The 22347-nt window shown below is 35.4% G+C and overlaps 1 protein-coding gene and 1 long non-coding RNA gene across 5 annotated transcripts; both read left to right on the top strand.

The window, feature by feature from the left end:
* Positions 1–2354: 2354 nt before the first annotated feature.
* LOC125661648 (uncharacterized) lies at positions 2355–5006 on the top strand. Of its 4 annotated transcripts, none has more exons than XR_008796656.1 (3): positions 2759–3764; positions 3858–4079; positions 4174–5006. XR_008796656.1 is itself a non-coding variant. In XM_056143422.1 (2 exons), the coding sequence occupies exons 1-2, from the start codon at positions 3552–3554 to the stop codon at positions 3969–3971; spliced, it is 327 nt and encodes a 108-aa protein (XP_055999397.1). In that variant the 5' UTR covers positions 2761–3551; the 3' UTR covers positions 3972–4167. The 4 variants fall into 4 exon arrangements, 1 of the variants encoding a protein (XP_055999397.1); XR_007365023.2 differs by having other exon boundaries at positions 3845–4079; XR_008796657.1 differs by lacking the exon at positions 3858–4079 and having other exon boundaries at positions 2355–3764.
* Positions 5007–7045: 2039 nt separating this feature from the next.
* LOC130047825 (uncharacterized) lies at positions 7046–21270 on the top strand. The gene is made up of 3 exons (XR_008796655.1): positions 7046–7115; positions 15430–15509; positions 21089–21270. It is a non-coding gene; the product is annotated as an uncharacterized LOC130047825 (long non-coding RNA).
* The last annotated feature ends 1077 nt before the right edge of the window (positions 21271–22347 follow it).

Genomic DNA, 22347 nt, shown 5'->3' with positions numbered 1-22347 from the left:
GGTAGTTATGAAATTGTGCTTTGAGTATTTACAAAATATTTTGAATAGAGCGTGATACTAAAAGATACAAATGTTGCATGAATAAGAAATCATTTTCTTGGGTACAGCACACCGCGTCAAGTCAGATGGTGTATTTTATATAGCAAATATATTTAAAAACCTAACAAAAATGCGTCCGTGTTTTTAGCTTTAGATGCATGCCCCTAAATCGTCAACAAAGAGTCGTTCTAAAACTCTCTCTCTCTCTCTCTCTCTCTCTCTCTCTCTCTCTCTCTCTCTCCATATAGTGTTCATCTTTGATAAATGATAAAGTGTGATACTAAAAGATACAAATGTTGCATGAATAAGAATGCAAAAGAGGGCAGCAAGAATACTTTTAGATATTCGAAATATCAGGACCTCTTCTGGCTTTTTATTTTGTTGTTTGAACTGGATGCCAATTAAGGATTATTTTATGTTTAGAAAGGTTGTCTTTCCCACTTTCTTTTGTCAATGATCAATATGTTATTTTCATAATCGAATACAGATATATTGGGCGATTCCCTACTCTTTTGTTTGTCGTAGTTTTGAATGAGAAAAATGTAAACTTGAAAATCATGAATTGGATGAGCGCTCTCCCCTCCTCCTTATGATCATGATCTGTTATTTTCATATGCGAATAAGGATATAATGAGTGACAACACCTCCCACCCCATATTCTTGATAGTTGTATTGAATGAGAAGTAAATAGGCTTAAAAATTATGAATTGAACCCATGTAGCGAAGTATGACCCCCACCCCACCCCCACCCGATTCGAAGATCAGAGACAGAAACGGTTTTTTTATTTACTAATTAACTACCAACTTATCCTTCACCCCCCCCCCCCCCCCCCCACCACCACCACTGAAAAATGATGCGACGTGTCTGTTTCCATGAGACAGTATATGTAACTACAACAGACCTTTTTAAAAAAAACTATTTTTATAAATATCATACACGTATTTTCGTTTTTCAATGTACGGGCCAGGCCTATCCATAACACCAGAGAGAGAGAGAGAGAGAGAGAGAGAGAGAGAGAGAGAGAGAGAGAGAGAGAGGGTGAAAGAGAGAGAGAGAGAGAGAGAGAGAGAGAGAGAGGGGGGGTGAAAGAGAGAGAGAGAGAGAGAGAGAGAACTAAATGTCTGCTACATCACCTTACGGTTACCCCATTTTTTCTAACCGTGGATGTGGCGTACTTCAATACTAATATAAACTTTTAGTAGCCATCTTCACAACACATGTATCGTCGACCGACCAGTTTCGGTTACCTTAGTGATAAACCGCGATTTTCTCATTATCACTTGTATTAAATAAATAAATAATACTCCTACCATTAAAGTAATTAAATTCCTTTACTTTCATCCAAAAATTCCAACTCCATTGGTACGTTAATAGGGTATATTTTCGTAACAAAAAACATGCCACTTTATGGTCCTAAAACGTCGACGTCACCTATTTCGGTGACCATTGTTGATATAAGTTTGCCAAAAGTTTGTAACTGTTAAAACGTATATACAGGAGAAATGTGCAAATAAACGTCAATGAATAAAATAACATAGTGTAGAATCCTAGACTTTTAGTATACTTTATATCAATTTGAAGGTTTGCTTGAAAAAGTAATAAGTAAATGGGTTTATTTTTGGGGTGCTCGTGTTGATTGTTTGCATACTCTCCTTCTAGTGGTTTATTTTCGGGAAAAAATGAAGACGTACTATATATATGTTTGCTACGGCGAAATTGATGGCGCAATCTACAGCCGGAAACGACAACGCGAACACGTAAACAAAAGGTCACCGTTTCTGGTCAGTCACCGAAATAGGGCAGTCGACGATATATTATATAAGATTGGTAAAAGTTGGGGTGTCATTAGACTGGTCAAGTTGTTCCCGTAGCAAGGAAATGGTCGACATCACCCCCCCCCCCCCCAAAAAAAACCTGGAGGGACAACTCCTTCCCAATACTGCGGTGTCTGAATATTTATATCTATACATGTAGATATACATCCTGCCCAATTGCCTTTGTTATATGTGTACCTGTAAATGTGTACCTACATGTATTACATATGCGATATAGAAAAAAAAATCTTCCACAACAATGGTCGAAGTTTCGAAACGATCACAGGTGCTCGACGTTTTAAAGAAACCACGCCGCGCTTAAAGACATAAATAAAGATTTTCTGTTATATTTTATTTAAGAAATAAGATACAGATGAAGTTGGTCACGTGGTCAAATCCTATAACGCCCGAAAGGCGTTATAGTAGATTTGACCACGTACCAACTTCATGTCATATCCCAATAAAAATTTTAAAAAGTATCTTATTTCTTATATTTATATTTCTATTTTGTGTAACCAGATGACCTTAAGAATTGATTGTATTATCACTTATATTAGTCTTGCATTATCTTTATCGATTATATTAGCCTTAATTACCAATTATATTATTAAATTTACAATGTATGTGAGTGATGCAGGCCTGTGGAATCGCACTGATCATATTTAGTCATTTTAGCTGATGAAACTATGTAAGCCACATTGCAAACAAATACATAAAGGTCACCATGTTTTGTACGACCTTTATGAGTAAAACTCGCGATACTGTTATTCCAGTACCTGCATCACCCATAAATGATTGGCAGTTGGGACAGTTTTGTTACCAAAAAATGTACACTACTGCAGCTGCGTTTATTATAGCGCATTAGTGTCAATAATGTTAATCACGTACCCATTTCATATATATATACGTTTGTAAATACAAACAAATATCATAATTGATACACATAATAATTTTTTAAATATACATTATAATACGCTAGACAGATAAATATACTTAAGCTTGTACATTATAAAATAGAATTTATAGAATGTGCCCTGCGTGGCACAGTAGGAAATGTCTTGTTAAATTTTGAGGGAGCTTAGCCAGGGCCCCATCCCTGACAGCTGCCCTATAGTGTACTTTATTATTACTATCATTATTGTTATAGAATAGGTTCTGTGAAATAAAATATATATATATTTAAAAAAAAAAAAAAAAAAAAAAAAAAAAAAATACGTTTGTAAATTTGTCAAAAGGAGAAGAGAATAGAACCTGGTATTGTATTTGAATGTTGCTGAGTTTATGTTAGAAATAAACTTTGAAACCAACGCGAATTGAGTATAGTTAAGACTTTGTTGGTAGAAGTCAGAGTAATAAGACTTTGCTAGTATAAGTCTTCAGGTTAAGACTTTGTTGGAAGAAGTCTTAAACAAATAATCCGGTTACATTTGATTTGTTTTTTTATCGAGCTTCCATAGTTTTATAGCAAATGACCTAAATTAACGATCAGCCAACACAGGATATAGTTCGTTAGATTTTTATCGAATAGATGATCGAGAACAAGATATACGACAATATAAAATGCAATTATTCAATTTCGAAGGAAGGTGAAATAGGTGTCAAATAAATGTAATTCAAAGCGTCAAGTCAACTGAATTGAAGTTACGAGGAGCGGAGTAATCGACATCCGGGTTGTGATTTGGTCGTTCAGCACAAAGATGGAGAAAACGCTGTTTTATTTGAAGTTGAAAACACAATTGTTGAACACAGAATTGGACATAAATTCAGAGGATCTGAGTGAAATTACGGAGGATGGATGGATCAAGTTGATGTTCAGCTCTTGGTCATGTTTTTCCATGGTTTGGAATGGAACGACGGCATGTTCATCACCAGGCCTCGTGGCTGTAGCGACATATTTAGATGACGTGCAGGTAGGTTGCTTTCGTTGACTTACAGGATGAATAAGAGGAGATAAACACGAACTGACAGAGAGTTTTTGTTCGCATGAAAGATTTTTGTTGTAGGACTTTAATGAAGACTCACAACGGTGCTCTGACATGAACATGGTTTTTCGAGCCTCGAAACCAGCCTCGCTCATGGCAGTTATGGCTGTTGCCTGCAAACAGTGGGGAGTGTAAACGTTGGCACATTTAGCAGATTTAGATATGTCAGCCATGAATCCACTGTAGGTTCTCTTGCTAAGAGGTTTCACAGAATACCAAACATCTAATCTTGAAGCTGAGAAGGTAAAAACCTCCTTCACACAGGTGTTAAACAGATAGGATGCATTTTTTTTCAATAGCAAACGCAACATTTTAACTGAGCATGTTTTGATTTCAGGGGAAGAATACATCCTTTTGTCACCTGGGGCCTCTTCAGATCCTATACCCCCCCCCCCCCCCTGGAAATGTTTTTGCTGTGTTTCCTGCCTCAATGTCACATACTCGAGACCATTTTCATCATTGTGGAAATCAAAGGAATCACGACGCAACTGGTGATGGAATTCCAGGCCGCGTGTAACAAAATGGATCGAAAGGTGATACCAGACACACTGTCGGAGGACAAGTGGAGAGTAGGAGGCTGTCTGTAGAGGATATCTTATCAAGATCTGGAGTATTTATGATCTGCTTGTGTTTAGTGGGCCTTGATGCACCAATTTTGGTCATAGTTTTCAACATTCCATCTAATGTGTGATTGGTTGACTTGAATTCCTTATCCCGCACAATGTCAATAGAGCAACATATGTCCTGCAGATGCCTATTTATTGCTGTTCTGATATTTTTAGTGTGTTCTTGTGGTAATAGCCACTTTGTACTTCCATTATGTATCTTGATTTACTGGATCCTTTCGGTTTTGCCTCGCAGAAGAATTTACGTAGCTTGTTAGCCAGATCATCAGTTTGCACCGTTTCGAAATCTATTGGAATACCATAAACCTCTATGTGCCAATCTAAAATTATATAACACATTGTTTAGCTTTTAAAATTCTTATATTTTGTTTGGATTACACGGAGGGGTTTTATACTCTTTATTTGAATCAACAAGATTTTTTCTTTTTGTTTTAATTTTTTTCTATTTAGACCTAGTCATCAATTTTTTTCTTCCGTGTTTCTGAAATTTTATTCAATTCATGAAATTCTTGTCTGTTTACAAAATAAACTATATAAAACTGTTTTCAATTTACCTTTGTTTTGATGTCGTTGCGTAAGCAAGAAGGCAGGTGAAAGTAATGCACATTGACCCAAATACTTTTGAAGCTGTGATTGTATTCATACGCAATAACAAACTGATCACGTGACCAAATTCATGTCACACGAAATTGAACAAGGAAGTGCATTAGCAAATGTAAATATTTTTATGCACGATGCAGTAAATTTCATTCAATGACTTATGAACACGTTGGAATGACAACAAATGATCTTTGGAATCAATATCTAATTACTAATGTAGTAAATCTTAATATCAACATGCATCATATACAATGTACATGTACATACGTTAAACTTGATGTAAGAAACCTGCTTTTTAAAAAAAAACGCACAAACACGTCAATATTATTAGCAATAAGTTGTATGCATGTTACACCGAAACTTTCTGTTTTAAATAAAAACACCCAAAGTTTCCAACAAAGTTTATTTTGTATTTCGTGTAACGCTTCACACAGGATCTGACTGAGTAACTAATTGAATACTGAAATTCTTTGCTAAATATTAGAAACTGCCCAACCCACAGACTGCCAATCACCGCCAAATTAACCTTTTAATTATAAACATTGCTGAAGTCTGGATTTTCTCATGACCAACAATTCTGACCTCCATCCCCTGAAACTCAGGCGATAAATGTCAGCAGAAATTTTAATTAGTAGCCAGTGACCTTATCAAAATAAATAGATCATTGCAGTCTGTAGCTTTTAAAGCAACACGTCTACAAGATTTAAGATAATATAAACCAATTATTAACTATACAAACAATTTCACACAAAATTTCACTTTAACAATGCATTATATTTGATACACTTGTATTAAAGATAATTTAAAATTTATCGAAAAAAGTAGCAGACATCTCAATTATCTAGCTCTAGAGATACAACGTATCAGTACCCATTTTGCCGGAAATGAACGAATTTTGGTCCGACTTTTCCAAAAAGAAAATAAATTTGAGTTATTAGAGGTATATGCGTGTCTTTGATTTGATTTTTTTTTTAAATCTAATTTATTCTTGAATAATTTTTTTTTTGAAAAGACAGGACGTACAAACATATTTCCGTGACCTTTAAAAACGAAAGTAGAATAATTTTCATTTATCATGCCTTAAAAGGCAGACATCGTCTGCATTTATTATGTGCAGCTTTTTATGGCAAACTATAGGTAACGCATAAATTGTTTGACTGGACATACTTATTAAATCGCAAAGTAAGTAAACGTTTATGAGGTGAAATGATGGAACAGTTTGCTTCAGTTCTATAACATGCAAAATATTGACTTTACGTATCGAAAACAGCCGATTTCCGCATTCTTTCTTTTTTAAAATTCACATTGTTTGCAGCCAACAACCGACACCGTATTGATATTGAAAGAAGAATATTAATGGACAATTAAACATGCAAAATATAAATCTGATTGTTGAATACAAAAGTGTTTGTTTTTGCTAAAGTTTATTAATTTTTCTTTTATTTCAAATCAACAGATTCCGCTAAACAACTCATCTTTAGCGTATATTTATGACGTCATAATAAAATATTACGTCATTTTCATGTAAGTGGGATAAGAACATTCTAGTTGTGTAAATAAAGAGTAATTATGCGTGGTATAAAAGTTGAAAAAATGAAAACAATCTCGGCGGTATATAGCCAATAACGACCCTTGTTCTTTGCTATATGTGGGTTTTGGACCACTGCACCACTCATTATCACAGTTAAATTTCTTGTAATTATTGTGACCTTTGAATTATTTTCCCCTGACCTCTGCACTTTTTAGGGACATTTAAGCTATATTAAATTTTGTATTCTTTATAATGACTTCTGCATCTCCAAGGTCACATACATGTAAAGTTTGCATTGTAAGGTGAAGACAACAAACAGCAATTAATAACTGTTGTTGTGATTGTGTTGCGGGGCCTACCCGTTGTTCTTTAGGTTGTATTATCAGACGTGTCCATAAACGCCAAAAAGAATGTGCTGCATGATTTGTTTGCATTTATTGCGCTTATAGGGAATGAATAGTGCGAAGTGCACTGAAGTACACGTATTTGCAGCGCTGTGATTGTGGAGGAGGGATAACTCAGGTAAGTGAACGTGTAGTTCAGTATCTCGATAATTTGAACATGGATTCAAATAATTTCTGTTTTAATATATAAATTAAATTTCGTTAGTTAGAAAAAAAATTAGGAATATGGAAATTTTTATAGCAAGGCAGAATTTCTTTGTTTTATATCAATTAATAGTATGAGTTGTAAATGGTCGCAGTTGATAGAACAAAGATATTCCGTTTGTTAAAGTAGACCATTATTCTTGGAGGATAATCATTCTTTTAATCGGGCTGATAATAAGAAGAGAATTTTCGAATCAGTTAAATATTGAATTAAAAGTTCAATGTCAAATGCAATGCAATCCGGCTCATTGTCTCCAATTGTGTAATTTGCCACATGTGTAGATAACGTTAACATATTTTACATTGTTGTGGCCAGTTTACCATGCAACAGGGGTGGACCTGTTTGAATCGCAAATCATTATTTCCATCAACTCTGCATTCTTCGAATATGCCTTTGTTCTGAAGTACGAAGATAATGTAATATACGGGTAGCATATCTTACTTTTGTCCGTGGATGAATCGCATTTCACAATTTTGATTCTTTTGTTTTCTGAATGTTCTTGAGTTTCGCTGCTTTTTCTGCCTAAGTGGGAGTTCTTATATCGAAGAACGATCAAAGAGCGATAACTCTTTAAAGGAGGAAATCGAAAGTATTGTGTAATTTGCCACATGTGTAGATAGCGTTAACATATTTTACATTGTTGTGGCCAGTTTACCATGCAACAGGGGTGGACCTGTTTGAATCGCAAATCATTATTTCCATCAACTCTGCATTCTTCGAATATGCCTTTGTTCTGAAGTACGAAGATAATGTAATGAAGATTATGAAGACTATTCTGAAAAATAGACAACTGCAACTATGTACAACCAGGAAAACTAAGTCTTTTAACGTAGTTCCACCCTCCTGTGACGCCATAAGATTTCGCAAAGTCAATGAGTTAATAAGATTGATGCATGACAGGAAAATAATTTTTGTTGGAGTCTTTTCAATACTTATTGTAAAAAATCTTGTTAACCATAAAATAGTTCAAAGTTTACGGTTTTTTTTATGAATAATCAATTATATGTTACAAAATATTTATTCCAAGGGCAATAACTCTGTTTTCATTAAATTGTTTATCACATTTATTATGTGATAAATTTCCTTTATTTTTCACAAAGATTGTGTATATTTTTTAAAAAAAAGAAACAGTTTCTTGAAATTGTTATGAATACTGTTATATGATTTAAACCAATTTTGTGAAATTTGATAATGAAAATTGCATTTTTCTGACGTTGATAACAGGTAAATGTATGCTAATTAAAAAAAAAAAAAAAAAAAAAAACATTATTAATACCACAACATACGTATTTCATTATTTTTATTTTTCACTAAAATATATTATTTAACGAATTGGATTGAACCTATAGTTCTAGAGGCGTGGATTTACCTTAAAACGTAATAGCACCGTACGAATGTTTTACTTTTGAAACAGAAAATAATCTCTAATTGTACAAAGCAAAGTATAAAAGAAGAAAATTTTGAAGAAGGTATATAGAAACAGTGAACATGAAAAATATTTCCCTGATCTTCACTCAAATCTATCAAATTATGTATTGCTCATGAAATCCACAAAACTTCAGCATCTCAATGATTAACTGAAGTTTCACTTCATGTTAGATTGTTGAAATCTAATTTTTTTTTTAAAAATAGCTGAGGAAAAATGTTAGCATTGCTAAATCAACACCTTTTTTGATTTGGAGGTATAAGACAAAAAAAAAATGTGATAGTGACAACACTGAAGACAGGCGCCATCTTTGCTTGGGGTTGACATTTTGTTAACTATTGAATTTCAATACCTTCCAATATTTGACCAAACCTTCATCAACGACTGTGTTCGATTTCATTCTTAAATACTGTTCTGTACATCTTTTTGTCACAGTAATACATGTACATGCTACAAATTCAATATTTTATACATTTGATTTAGCATAATCGAAATAGTATTAATCGAGTAGATATTTATGCCTCAGGGTTAAAATATTCTCGTTTGTTTAAGTTTCACTCTTGCAGATTTGTTCAATGTCATAGAATAGAGATCACAGACAAGCTACAATATTAAAATCAATAATTCATATTCAATGTCATCAAAGAAATGTTTCAGTCCAATACCATTACGATGTCGTCAATAATTTTCCCGATCTTTCATGTATTATTGATATCAAGACTAAATTTTATCATATAACCATGATTAATTGTCCGTTCATTAACATTGACAGAAAACTTAACATTGCTATTATGATTACTAGTCACTTTGATGTTGATGAATCCCAACTTTCTTATTTTCTACAACCGATGTCACGTACTCATACATTTTGTAAAGGTATTAAACAGATTTGATGTTCACGGAAACCGAGAGGTTATCTCTCACGGAAGAGAGTTGTCTCGGGGAGGGGGTGAATTGTCCTGATTCCCCATTGAAGATTTGTATGTTAATATTACGTAAAGAACGTAAGATAAAATTGAAGCAGAAATCCTCCAAATCAAAAAATAAATAAATTTCAAAGTATACAACTTTTCAACATTTTACACAACCATTCTTTGACATCATAGACAATTGCTTCTCTACTTTATTTGGATCGCAGAAACATTGTTTTTTTTTTATCAGTAGTGTATAATTTTACTTTGCTAACACTATTTTGATTCTTTCAACAAGTGTTGTGAACTTCTCATGACAACTGTGCATGAGCAGTTATTCCCCTTGCTGTTGCTAAGCGGACTGCAAGCACTCCACTTTGCATTATCTTATCCGATGCTAATACGTGAAACTCGCTAATGTATCGTGTAATGAAGTTATTAACTGAGCCCAGTGGCGTTTTAGTTTTTTGTTTGTTTTTTAACACAAAAATGACTGTCGTTAACTTATGGATTACTTTACATGGTAAATTTGACGAACATCACTTGACGTGTTTTACACGGTGCTATCAAACTTTCACCAAAAGGTCATGCAATTATAGTCCAATATGCTGTATTGAACTGTTTTGTGATATATCAGGTGATATCAGGATATAGATGTTTCTTTTTCCAAGAGACAATAAATTTCAGAGAGTTTAGACACTGAAACTGAAAAAAAGACAGATTTGTGAGAAGTCACGTGATCAGTGAGCGATCAGGTCTCCATCACTTCCGACGTACCACCATTATGTTTGATTCCGTCGAAGTGCAAAGTTATAATCAACGGGACAAGCTTCTCCATCATTTCAAATTTAACTGTGGTGACGACTGTGTGCAAAACGTTTTATAACATTTAGAAAAGACGGTGTGCCAAGCGCCTCACGACCCTTTGTGTTTTCGACTAATGTATATAATATAAAGCATTACAAACACGCACATATACACATGCGCACACACACACACGCACACAAAGATTAGACATTTCATTTCTTTATATATGGGCGAATATTAAACATTACTTGATCTTGGTCTTACGGTTTTCCACAAAGGTACTGTTTTCTTATGGGGATGGGGTTCTTCTGTCGTCATGCTAAAACTCTCTATGTGTGAGATAAACAGCGGTGCACCGTATGTGACTGTTTGGGGGATGTTGCTTGGACGCTCAACACGTCCCTGCATAAAAGACATTATCTATATTCTACATCGTTTGTCTTTTACCTTTTCAGTTCTATTTTACCTTAAATCTAAATAATTGTCTAGAACGTTGGTTACATGCTGCTAGGAGATCTTGTTCCGCAGGTCGTGAGTTCAACCCCATGTATGGGCGAAAGTGTATATCCAGATAGGATAACGTGAAATTTCGTGTTCTTTTTAATAAATATTTCTTCACTTATGGCAGTTCAGTTTATTTAGTTAATTCGTGCTTTAAATAAAATACTCCCAATGCAATCCGTATTTTGCATGATCTGTTTTAAATATACATTTGAATACTATCTGATGTGCTTCATACCGAGTGTTATGCTGTTGTTAGCACACTGATTTTGATTACGGATAACTCTGTTAACCTGATCAAGATATAGGGCCCACAGCGGGTGTGACCGGTCGACAAGGGATGCTTACTCCTCCTAGGCACCTGATCCCACCTCTGGTATATCCAGGCGTCCGTGTTTGCCCAAATTTATTTTGTATTGCTTATAGGAGTTAGGAGATTGATCATAGTTTGTTATCTTCACCTTTCACGTTAAGGACATGCGGGACGATGTGGTCAAAAATAACTCGTCAATATTTTTTCTTCTTTTTTTTTTCATGAGGCACCATCAGGATGTCCTTTACAATGTGTACAAATTCCATGACCACTTTTTAAGTATACAAGTTAGGTAATACGCGTTGAATTACCTTCCTTTTAAAACATTGTTAATTTAATGGAATTTTTGTGTATATCTCTTACAATAATCTTTAGAATATATACATGCAAGGTGAAGATAACGAACAGTGATCAATCTCATAACTCCTACAAGCAATACAAAATAGATAGTTGGGCAAACACGGACCCCTGGACACACCAGAGGTGGGATCAGGTGCCTAGGAGTAGTAAGCATCCCCTGTTGACCGGCCACACCCGCCGCGAGCCCCATATCCTGATCAGGTAAACGGAGTTATCCGCAGTCAAAATCAGTGTGCCAAGAACGGCTTAACAATCGGTATGAAACACGTCAGACAGCATTTGACCCAATGCGAACATGTAAAACTTATACGGTACCAATTTTGATGCACCAGATGCGCAATACATAATATGAAATAAATATTAATGATATGCTTAAAGATAACCACATAATAAGGAATTGGGAAATTTTAATTATTTGGGTTGGAAATTAGTACTAAAAAACAGGGTAGTCCAGATACTAAATGAGGCACTGCTCAAAAACATGTCAATATTTTTTTTTTGCAAACACTGCTATCAAAATCTATTCATATACCTAACTTCCTGTAGAAATATGACGGGGTGAAGCTAATCTTGATTTTGAGTTAGGCGTCCTTGAAGTTATACATTGATATGTTCCCTTTAGGTTAGGGTTAGAGTTGGTGAACTATTTCTTATTAATAACTTTCAAACTTAGATTCTTTTCATTTACACCTACTGTTAAAAATAATAGGGGAGGGGACAGTCTATTTTTTGCACTGCAAAATGAAGAAGAAACACTCGTTGCCAAAGACCGGAGGGGGGAGAGGGGGGCAGCATAATTATCAGTGTCTGTTTTGGAATACATTGTTAGAAACTATATTTGTTTTGAACTTATTGAAATATTTAGATTTTCATGATTATTGAAAAAAGGTGAGCTAATGGAAACAAATTAAAATTTTAATTTAAAAAAAATATATACATGTATATATTATGCACGACATGGTTTCGGACAAAACGTCTAGCTCTACAATTCGTCTTACTTCAAACCACGGGGTTAGATCTAATTAACGTCAATATGAGCTACTACTTCGTTTACAAGATCAACAGCACTTCCGCGGCCATGGTAGCTAGTGTCGCTGAACTTGATCGTCTCTATGCTATTTTCAAGGAATTTATCTGTCGCACATGTTGTGACTTTGCACCTTTTTTTTCTCCACGTCTACGTCTCGCATACATTCCGACGTGGGTCATATTTTTTACATTAGTTACCATTTATGCAGCCGTGTTTCGTAAAGTTGGTAGGCTTAAAAACAGTTTGAAATAATTTGGAATATATAATAGGTAGAGAAATAAAACGTACTTAGATTTAAACATGAAAATGCTTGGGAAAATTAAACATTGCTAGCATGGACGTTAATATTTGACCAAAAGTATCGATCTTCGTTATATTTGTCGATTTAGAGTAAATATCAACAAATGATCCTCATCTTACACTTACACGAAGTCATTGTTTACGGACGATTGACTTTCTTTTTCTAAATGCCTTGATGCAAATTGCATACATGTAGGGGCGATTTCGGTGACTTATAGGCTATACTATCAAAATTAGTGTGGCGCATACTGTATACATAATATATATATACAATGGATATGAAAAGGGAGACTTGTAATTAATATCAAATAGAAATAAAAATTATCATTTGTCAAGCGGTAGCAAATACGACAAAATATGATGACATTTTCCCCGCAATACAACGTCGTGACGTACTTTTTATTGTGACGTCATATAGTGTGTGTGTACAGCATTTAGTCTTGTGCAATCAGACGCTCTGCTTTCTACGTAAATCTCCGTCGATCAGAGAGTCTGGTAAAGACACCAATCGCAACTCCTCGAATGTCTCGCGCACTAGACTTAGATTTCCGATGTATTACGATGGTATCCATAAGTGAATTTGATGCATTGCTAGCTATGACGTACGTAACGTAGTGCAGTAAGCTGTGACGTCATAGTTGACAATGCATCAAATTCACTCATGGATGCCATCGTATTACATCCGAGATCTATGTCGAGTGCGCGAGACATTCGAGGAATTCCGATTGGTAAAGACACGCGATAACGTTTGTAACGTCAGAATGAGGCTTACCAAAATATCGGTATCTAATTTGATTGGTTGATTCAAAACACCTCCAAAATAACGACTGCCGAAGAAATTTGTAATAGATTGAATTTGCCGTTCAAGCTTAAGGATTTACAACTAGAGTGTTTATAAAAAAAACTTTTGTAAAGGAAATGATTTATTTGCTGTTCTACCCACGGGACATGGTAAAACCGTTTTATTAAAATTACTTTAGGAGGCAAAAGTGAAAGCAAACTTTCCAGCTGACAACGACCGTAATTGTTTTCTGTTGTACATGTAGTAGATAAATGATTTTCCCATTAGTATCACTAATGAAAGATCATCTAATTAGAATCAAATCTCGGAATGAATTTTTAAATGTCAGAGAATCTAACCGAAACTAAATTAGCGCTCCCTAGCGGTAACAGTTATCATCGCGTGTCTTTACCAGACTCTCTGCTCGTCGGAGATTTGCGGAGACAGCCGAGTGTCTGGTTGAACGAGACTATACAGCATTGTAATTTTTCTTGGGAAGCTTTAACTACGCTGCGTCCGGTTCTAAATTGATAATAAAATCGCAACCATCACGTGATCATCGTCCTGCATATCCTTAAACAACTGCCCATTTCCATTCTCAATGACCGCGTAGCATGTGACAGCATTCCTTCGTCATCGAAATGATATGGAATGGAAATTATTCTTTTTACAATTTCTAAGTTGATTTCTTTTTACAAACTAAACACACATATGCACGCATACATACATTCATACATACATACATACATACATACATACATGCATGCATACATATAGATATATTTCCAAATGTGAAAAATTGCCTCAGTGTCCGGTAATCAATAGCTAAGATATTAAATACAATATGACAACACGTTGTAAAACATAAGCGCTTTCATTTTAAAAAAATCTTCAGACGTTTTACATAATTATGTTGTCATAACAAAATGATTATGTAAAACGTCTGAAGATTGTATATATTTGTATATATATATATATATATATATACATACATACATACACGGATCAGACTGCAAGAATATTTATGTTGTAAAGATATCGGTTTCAAAAGAATATTAAAAATGAGATTCGCTCATTAAGTAAATGAACTCGTAATTGCATTGCTTTCTTTATCATCGATAATACAAACATTCCAGAAGTCCTTATCTACATCCATCTCTTGGGCAATTAGACAGATAACATACATTCAGCTTAGGTTCATTAATTGATCTGATATTGTTTGACGTCCCTCTCGAGAATCTTTCAACCATATGAAAACCTCACCATTGCCGGTGAAGGGCTGCATTTTTCTAGGCGGCCTATACTTGGTGCTTATGCACATTAAACAGAGATCTAGAGAGCTATTTACTGTATCATACCTGCTGTGACATGGGACCTCGGGTTTTGCGGTCCCATCGGAAAGACCGACCCTTATAGTTGCCTCTTACGACAAGCAAGGGGTACAAAGGATCTCGCAGCTTAGTATTATTCTCTTTGGTAAATGGGATTTAGAGTACTGACTGAGGAAACATCACACATTTCGTATCCGTTTACAAAAGATGAATATGGTTGGCTACAGAAAAGAGATTCTATACAATAGCATGATGGTGCTTATTATTTTACAGACCGGGTTCACCAGAGCTCTAACACACGTGCGTTATCAACGGGAGCTATTATTTGATGGGATCTTACCAAAAAATGCCTCGTACTATTTTAATTTCTTCAAGGGTTTATCTTTTCAAGCCTGTACCATTAAATGTTACCTAAACGATCCACTCTGTGTAGGATATTTGTATAGTTCAAGCCTGATACATTGCAGACTCCTTAGGAAATTTCTGGGCGAAAGTGAAATAGCAAACAATTACAATGGAAGTGGATGGGAATACCGCAGCATAGAAGGTAAAGTGAGCAGACATTCTAAACATCCACTGTTATTGATACTACGTGTATCAATGTTAGGTGAAGATAACGAACAGTGATCAATCTCATAACTCCTACAAGCAATACAAAATAGATAGTTGGGCAAACACGGAGCCCTGGATAATAGTATTCAAATAATTCTTTTAGTATGTGGCCAGAGCAAGGGTAAGTGAGTATTTTCGCCATCAGTATTGAAATGAATGTTTGAAATTTAGCAATATCAACAATTTGATGAAGCTATAGGTAAAGTTTGAAATGTGACGTTTCCCTTCCTAGCATTTGCAGTATGACTAAACAGAGATACAAGTCGGACAATAATTTCATAAGTTATACATGTCATTATTTATTGTTTCTTTTTCCAAGGCAGGTTTTGTATCCTATACATGTCGTTAAATATAGATAAATTAAAAAAAAAAGTTCTCTAACATTTCATGGCAACATATCCCGCGCGATTAATTATTAGAAATTTCCGGTCGCTCGGAGACATTTCAGGGACATGTCTATATACATGTACATGCAACTGGATATACACTATGTAGTACTCGGCAACAAATATATTTACCCAAGACGATAACTAAGGGATACTAGTGATAATTGTTTTCACAAACTACTAGAAATTTCAATAGCGATCACAAGAGCATCGTAAACCTAATCCGAAAATTCAATGGAAATGGAAGCATAGCAGACCTACGCTAACGGTGTGTACATCACTGTTCGTTATCTTTTCCTTTCACATGTAACAACCCATCAACAAGACCGATACACAAGAGTGACCCATTTACGTGACATACTTTTCACAGCTTAGATACCTCATGAAAGACCCAATTTTAAGTTAACAACACCAAATTTTATCTGTATCGTGATCAATGGTAAACCGTCTGTCAATCAAACATTAAAAACAATAAATCTCAGATGGAGTGACATCTGCAGAAACTGCAGTCTGCAGCTACCCAAAAGAGGTGTTTGATAACAATAACAGTCAATAATAACCGGGCTTGTTTAGATCTTGAGGAAGCCGAATATACCAGAATTTTGATAACATTGACCTGTCGACAACTGAAGGGAGATGTAGACTGTATGTCAGCTCATTATACATCACCCTTATCTTTTGGCCAGGTTAATTTCAGGTAGATAACTATGGCCATAGATAAGCTTGCCCAGATCCAGTGATTCGTGAAGAAACTGTACGGTATTATTTTGGGGTCTTTAACACAAATGTTTTTACATAATCAGGTGACCTCAAAGTGGGTGTCAGGCAGTTATTCCAGCGAATGGGGGAGACACACGGTATTATTGCTGTGATTTTCAAAATTTAGGGCACTGTCAAGTTTTCGTGTCTCGAGTTAAAAAATATATATAACCTGCCATTGCGTCAAAGCTGTCTAACATGTTTCATATCGATTGTTAGACTGTTCTTGGCACATTGAAGATAGCTACAGTTAACTCTATTTACCTGATCAAAATAAAGGGCTCACAGCGGGTGTGTGTGAAGTTGACAGGCGACGCCTACATGTATTTACCCTCGACACCTGATCCCAACTCAGGTATACCCAGGAGTCCCTGTTTGTCCAACTCTCTATTTTGAATTCCTTTTATGAGACTGAAACGTTCTACTGTCCCACTCGAACGGTGAGGAAATGGTGAACGCACGGTGAACAAACGCACAGCGAACGGTGTTTGAACGCTGAACACAAATTGGTGAACGGTTGATGAACGCTGAACGGTGAGCAAACGCGAGTGTAAAGCGAACGATGAGCAAACGGTGAACGTCGAGTGGACGGTGAGCGAATATTGAACGAATGTAAACTCAAGATGAACAATTGATTTCATTACATCGTATTTACTTTATATATGTAATTAGGTACACTGATTTTGACTACGGATAAAATTTATTTACCCGATCAATATATAGGGCTCATGGCGGGTGTGACCGGTCGACAGGGGATACTTACATGTACTCCTCCTAGGCACTTGATCCCACCTCTGGTACTGTAGCATCATTTAAATTCGAGGGGGCCAATTTTCGTGAATTGCTTAATTTTTACGGGTTCGTTGGGATGTAATTTCGTGGATTTATATATTTGTAAGATTCTTGTATACTAGTTGTCTTTATTCGTTGAGGATGTAAATTCGTGGGTGAGGGGTACCCACGAATTTCACGAAAATTGAGCCACCACGAATTCTATTGATTCCATAGTATATCCAGGGGTCCGTGTTTGCCCAACTCTCTATTCTGTATTGCTTATAGGAGATGTAAAGCTTATACGGTACCAATGTTGATGCACCAGATGCGCAATTTGGCAAGTAATGTCTCTTCAGTGATGCTGAAACAAAATTTTTGAAATCCGAAATAACAATAAACTTTTAAGAGCTATTTTAGGGAAAAACAGAGTGCCCAAAAAACTGGAGTCAAATTCGTCTAAGGATAAGAGCTATACATGAGGGAGATAATCCTTAATTTTGAAATGAATTTCTAACTTTTATCACAGCAATTAGATATACATCCATATTTTCAACTCTATATGAGATAAGAGAATGTCCTTGTTCGTTATCTTCATTTTTCATTAGGTATGTCAAGAAATATTTGCATTTAAGTAATTGATAAGTTTTGTAGTTCGGAAGTCCCCAGACTACATTAAAAGCTATAATATTTTGGAACACTTCCCACAGCAAATGAATAAATAAATAAAGATGCATGCAATGTCGGGAGAAATATTATGCTTCTGTGCATATTAAATAGGTATTTGGTTCTTCTGATGTTGTTGAATATTTCCTAAATGAAGAAAATAATAGTTTATTGAATACGATCAAATGAGAAGTTAATAAGGACATTAATCAATAAATAATTTAAGAAGTTTTTTAATATCTTTAACAACGATTATTCATAAACAACCGCATCAAATGTCGAGATGAAGCTTCTAGTAATTTCTTATTTTAAAAAAAACCCATCTATATATGTGCATACAGTTGAACTATGTACGTCATCATTTCAAAGCCTATTTTAATCAATTAAACTTCATTTATCTTTTCATCCATTTTAAAATCACAAATACAGCTTGACTATGAGTATCAATTAGTTTCCATTGTAATATTTTAGAAAGAAATTTATTTCAATGACTTGCTAACGAATATGTGCATTGAATTCTGAGTCCAAGCATTATAAAAATTCCTCGGTTATTGACACAATGATATAATAAAACAAAATCAAAGCAGGAAACAGCCTGTTCTACAGTTCTAAATATAGTCATTATTAATCCCCTCCTGTTGCTACGGAACAAGAATAAAGTGCATGAGTTGTACTTCGAGATGCCCCGTGCCACTGTTTGCATTGGTGTCACAAGTTGCAGACGCTCGGCGATTGTCGTTGAAATATATATCTGGTTGGTGTTGCAGACATGTATTTAAGATTTATAGTTCTGGTTGGTGTTGCAGACATGTATTTAAGATTTGTAGGTCTGTTTGATGTTACAGACATGTAAGATTTGTAGGTCTGTTTGATGTTACAGACATGCATTTAAGATTTGTAGGTCTGTTTGATGTTACAGACATGTAAGATTTGTAGATCTGTGTGATGTTACAGACATATAAGATTTGTAGATCTGTTTGATGTTACATACATGTAAGATTTGTAGATCTGTTTGATGTTACAGACATGTAAGATGTGTAGGTCTGTTTGATGTTACAGCCATGTAAGATGTGTAGGTCTGTTTGATGTTACAGACATGTATTTAAGATTTGTAGTTATGGTTGGTGTTGCAGACATGCATTTAAGATGTGTAGATCTGGATATCGTTGAGAGAAGCGACCCGGTAGAAGAAAATAGACAAACCAACTAAACATGTAATCAAACTTAATATAAAATGTATAAAACACTGATTGAGATCATATATTATCATATTCACTCTGTAAGGATATTTCACTGACGGAAATACGCATCATTAATTGTCTAATGATGAGTTAGATAGAAACAATCATTTCTATGTTTTAAAAAACAAAGTCTGACCAATCACGGAACAAGTCTTCTCTGAATTTTCACAGTTAATAATCCAGATGCCTTTTAGTTTTGTCCTCCTTATAAATATCGGCCCTTTCATTCTAGAGCTCCGAATGACAATCCAAAGATAAAAACTGAACGCTGAACGAACGGTAAACGCACGGCGAATGCACGGAGAGCAAACGATGAAGGCTTTGTGAACGGTGAACATGAGCCGTTGATGAACTCAAAACCTTGAACGGAGAGCGCATGGAAAGCGAACTGTGAAAGCACACGCAAGAAGAGCGCACGCTGAACGCATGGTTAGCGATTGTAAAAATGGTAAATTAGAATGTTTCAGGGACAGCATATATATACTCACTAAAATGAACATGACTGGTCGTGGTAGCTTAGTGATTGAGTGTTCGCTTCGTTAGTGGTAAGTCATGAGTTGGAATCCCGCTAGCACCATGGCCGCGTAAAACCTAAGACGTTAACATAGGAAGAGATTGCTCCTTTCCCAAGCGTTTGGTCTTTAGAGGTGATAATTACGGGTGCTGTGGAGACGACCATAGAAACGGACGTCCCGGATAGCGACAAGCGTTAACAAGTTACAAAACCCTACGACCATGAGTGCTAAGCATAGGTCTAAATTTGTTGTACACCACCTACAGCTGGTGACGTCTCAATATGAGTGACAAGTTATCGATGGAATGTAAAACAACCAGTTCACTATAATGACCAACGACATGAGCAATTAGAATTGTCGGGACGACCTGTCCCTCCTCGGGATAAACGGAAAGGTTTACAAAGAGATGGCTAAACAGATACAAAAACACTTGCATTGATATTTCATTAAATGTATAAACGTATTTACACTGCAACTTACATGCAAGGTGAAGATAACGAACAGTGATCAATCTCATAACTCCTATAAGCAATACAGAATAGGTAGTTGGGCAAACACGGGCCCCTGGACACACCAGAGATGTTTATTGTTTTGGGCTTGCTAATCAACGGTTTTTTCAGTGATCGAATTAAGACACATTGTATTCGTCCAATGAGCTCATCCGCAATCGACAGTTTCCTGTAAAGTCAGCATTTCGCAAATTTTATGGTTGTTATACCGATCTAATTTACAAATAAGACCTGCTCTCTCAGGTCCGTGTTTGTCCTACTCTTGATTTGATATCCTTATTAGGAATTATAAGATTGATGCGTTCCGTTTTAGTGAATATAGTAATATGCTGATTGTACATTGTATGCCATATTCTCCTTTATAGCATTAGCCCCATCTGGTACATGTTCTTGGTTACCCTGAAAAATAATCGTCACAGCAGCAGCCAGATTTAATATCGATATCATAATTATTTGTGACGGCATCTTGCATAGAATGTAAATTTTCAATAGCTTTGTGGAATATGAGACAACAAAGATGCATGCAATTTGATGTTTAGAAAAGACCATCGTAAAATAAGAATTATTTGACGTAGTCATTCACTAATTTGAAAAAGAAAACCGCTTGTAGTACATCAAAGAAATTTTAATCAGTTTGTGATATCCATTTTGTAATATTATCTTGTAGTGAATAATTTGGCTCTTGGTAAGATGATGAGTTCAAGTTCAATTTATCCATGGATAACCAACACCACTCTTCTGGCAAGTGTTGATGGTTGCACAGATACATCGACATGGACGGAGCTATTCATAACGAACTTTGAACCTCACCCTTGGATAACTATAAACTTAGGAGGACTGGCTATCATAAAAAATGTACTTTTTTTACAACAGAAAAGACGGCTATGGTAATGACTGCTATGCATGTATTTATTCGATATGAGTGAACATTTCTTAAATGTGACGTGAAATAACATGCGAAGAAAAGTAGAACAAGAACAGTTTCTCCATCATTATTTCCCCATATTTATGTTGCAATATTCCATTATCACCTGCATGTGGTGTTTATGTCTCTCAACTGAGTCGATACACAGGAGTATATTATGCTTATGGTCAGTTTTTAAATTGAGACAGGCTACTGACAATGAGTTGATGTTACAGGAGTTTCAATAGTCCCGTTCAAAGTAACTTTTCGCAGATTTTTCGGTCTTTATAACGATCTAATTTACCAATCAAACCATTAATTGGTTCAAATGCTGTCTGATTTGTTTCATATCAAATTAAGTCGTTCTTCGCACATTGGTTTGAACTTCGAATTCCTCCGTTTGCCTGATCGGAGTATAGGATTCCCGCCAGGAGTGGCCGGTTGACGGGGGACACTCGTGCCTCCTGAGTATCTGATGCCACCTGTGCTATGTCCAAGTATCCCTGTTTGCCCTACTCTTAATTTTGTATTATTCATGGGAGTTATGAGATTGACCACTGTTCATTATCTTCATGTTTTGATATATTGTACTTACTCGGTGAAATGAGATTCGAAATACAGTTTTGATGATCTGCATAATGGATACTTTTCAAATATGAAGGATGAAAGTAGGCAGTTTTCTATAAATCTGTTCAATATGCCTAAACATAGTACCTTTCTACGGAAGAAAAAAAGATTCATAAAAGATCGTTGATGGACTTGTCGAAACTATTATGTAAATGCATGATGAAAGCTGTTCAGTTTGAATCTACAAATCTAATGCAGTTTGTTGATCAATTATGATACCCCCAAACAGGACAGCACCCTGTGACGAAGACGACCAAACAATGAGAACAATTTGAAAAGCATACTGGTTTTTTTCTAATCTACTTAGTTTTGCCCAAACTTACTTTGTCGGTAACAGAATAGTCATTTTAAGATTTACGCATGGTAGAATTTCAAACCTTCTTTTAGTAATTTCA

The sequence above is a fragment of the Ostrea edulis genome, chromosome 7, assembly GCF_947568905.1.
Source record: "Ostrea edulis chromosome 7, xbOstEdul1.1, whole genome shotgun sequence".
In the NCBI taxonomy this organism is placed as follows: Eukaryota; Metazoa; Mollusca; class Bivalvia; order Ostreida; family Ostreidae; genus Ostrea; species Ostrea edulis.
The sequence above is the reverse complement of the archived record's forward strand: the minus strand, read 5'-3'. Positions and strand labels throughout refer to the sequence as shown.

What these genes read in the sequence shown, in the direction of transcription:
- LOC125661648 (XM_056143422.1), top strand. Translation starts at nt 3,552, where the DNA reads ATGGAGAAAACGCTGTTTTATTTGAAGTTGAAAACACAATTGTTGAAC. An exon ending in CATATTTAGATGACGTGCAG is followed by an intron (nt 3,765 to 3,857) that starts GTAGGTTGCTTT and finishes TTTTTGTTGTAG; the next exon opens with GACTTTAATGAAGACTCACA.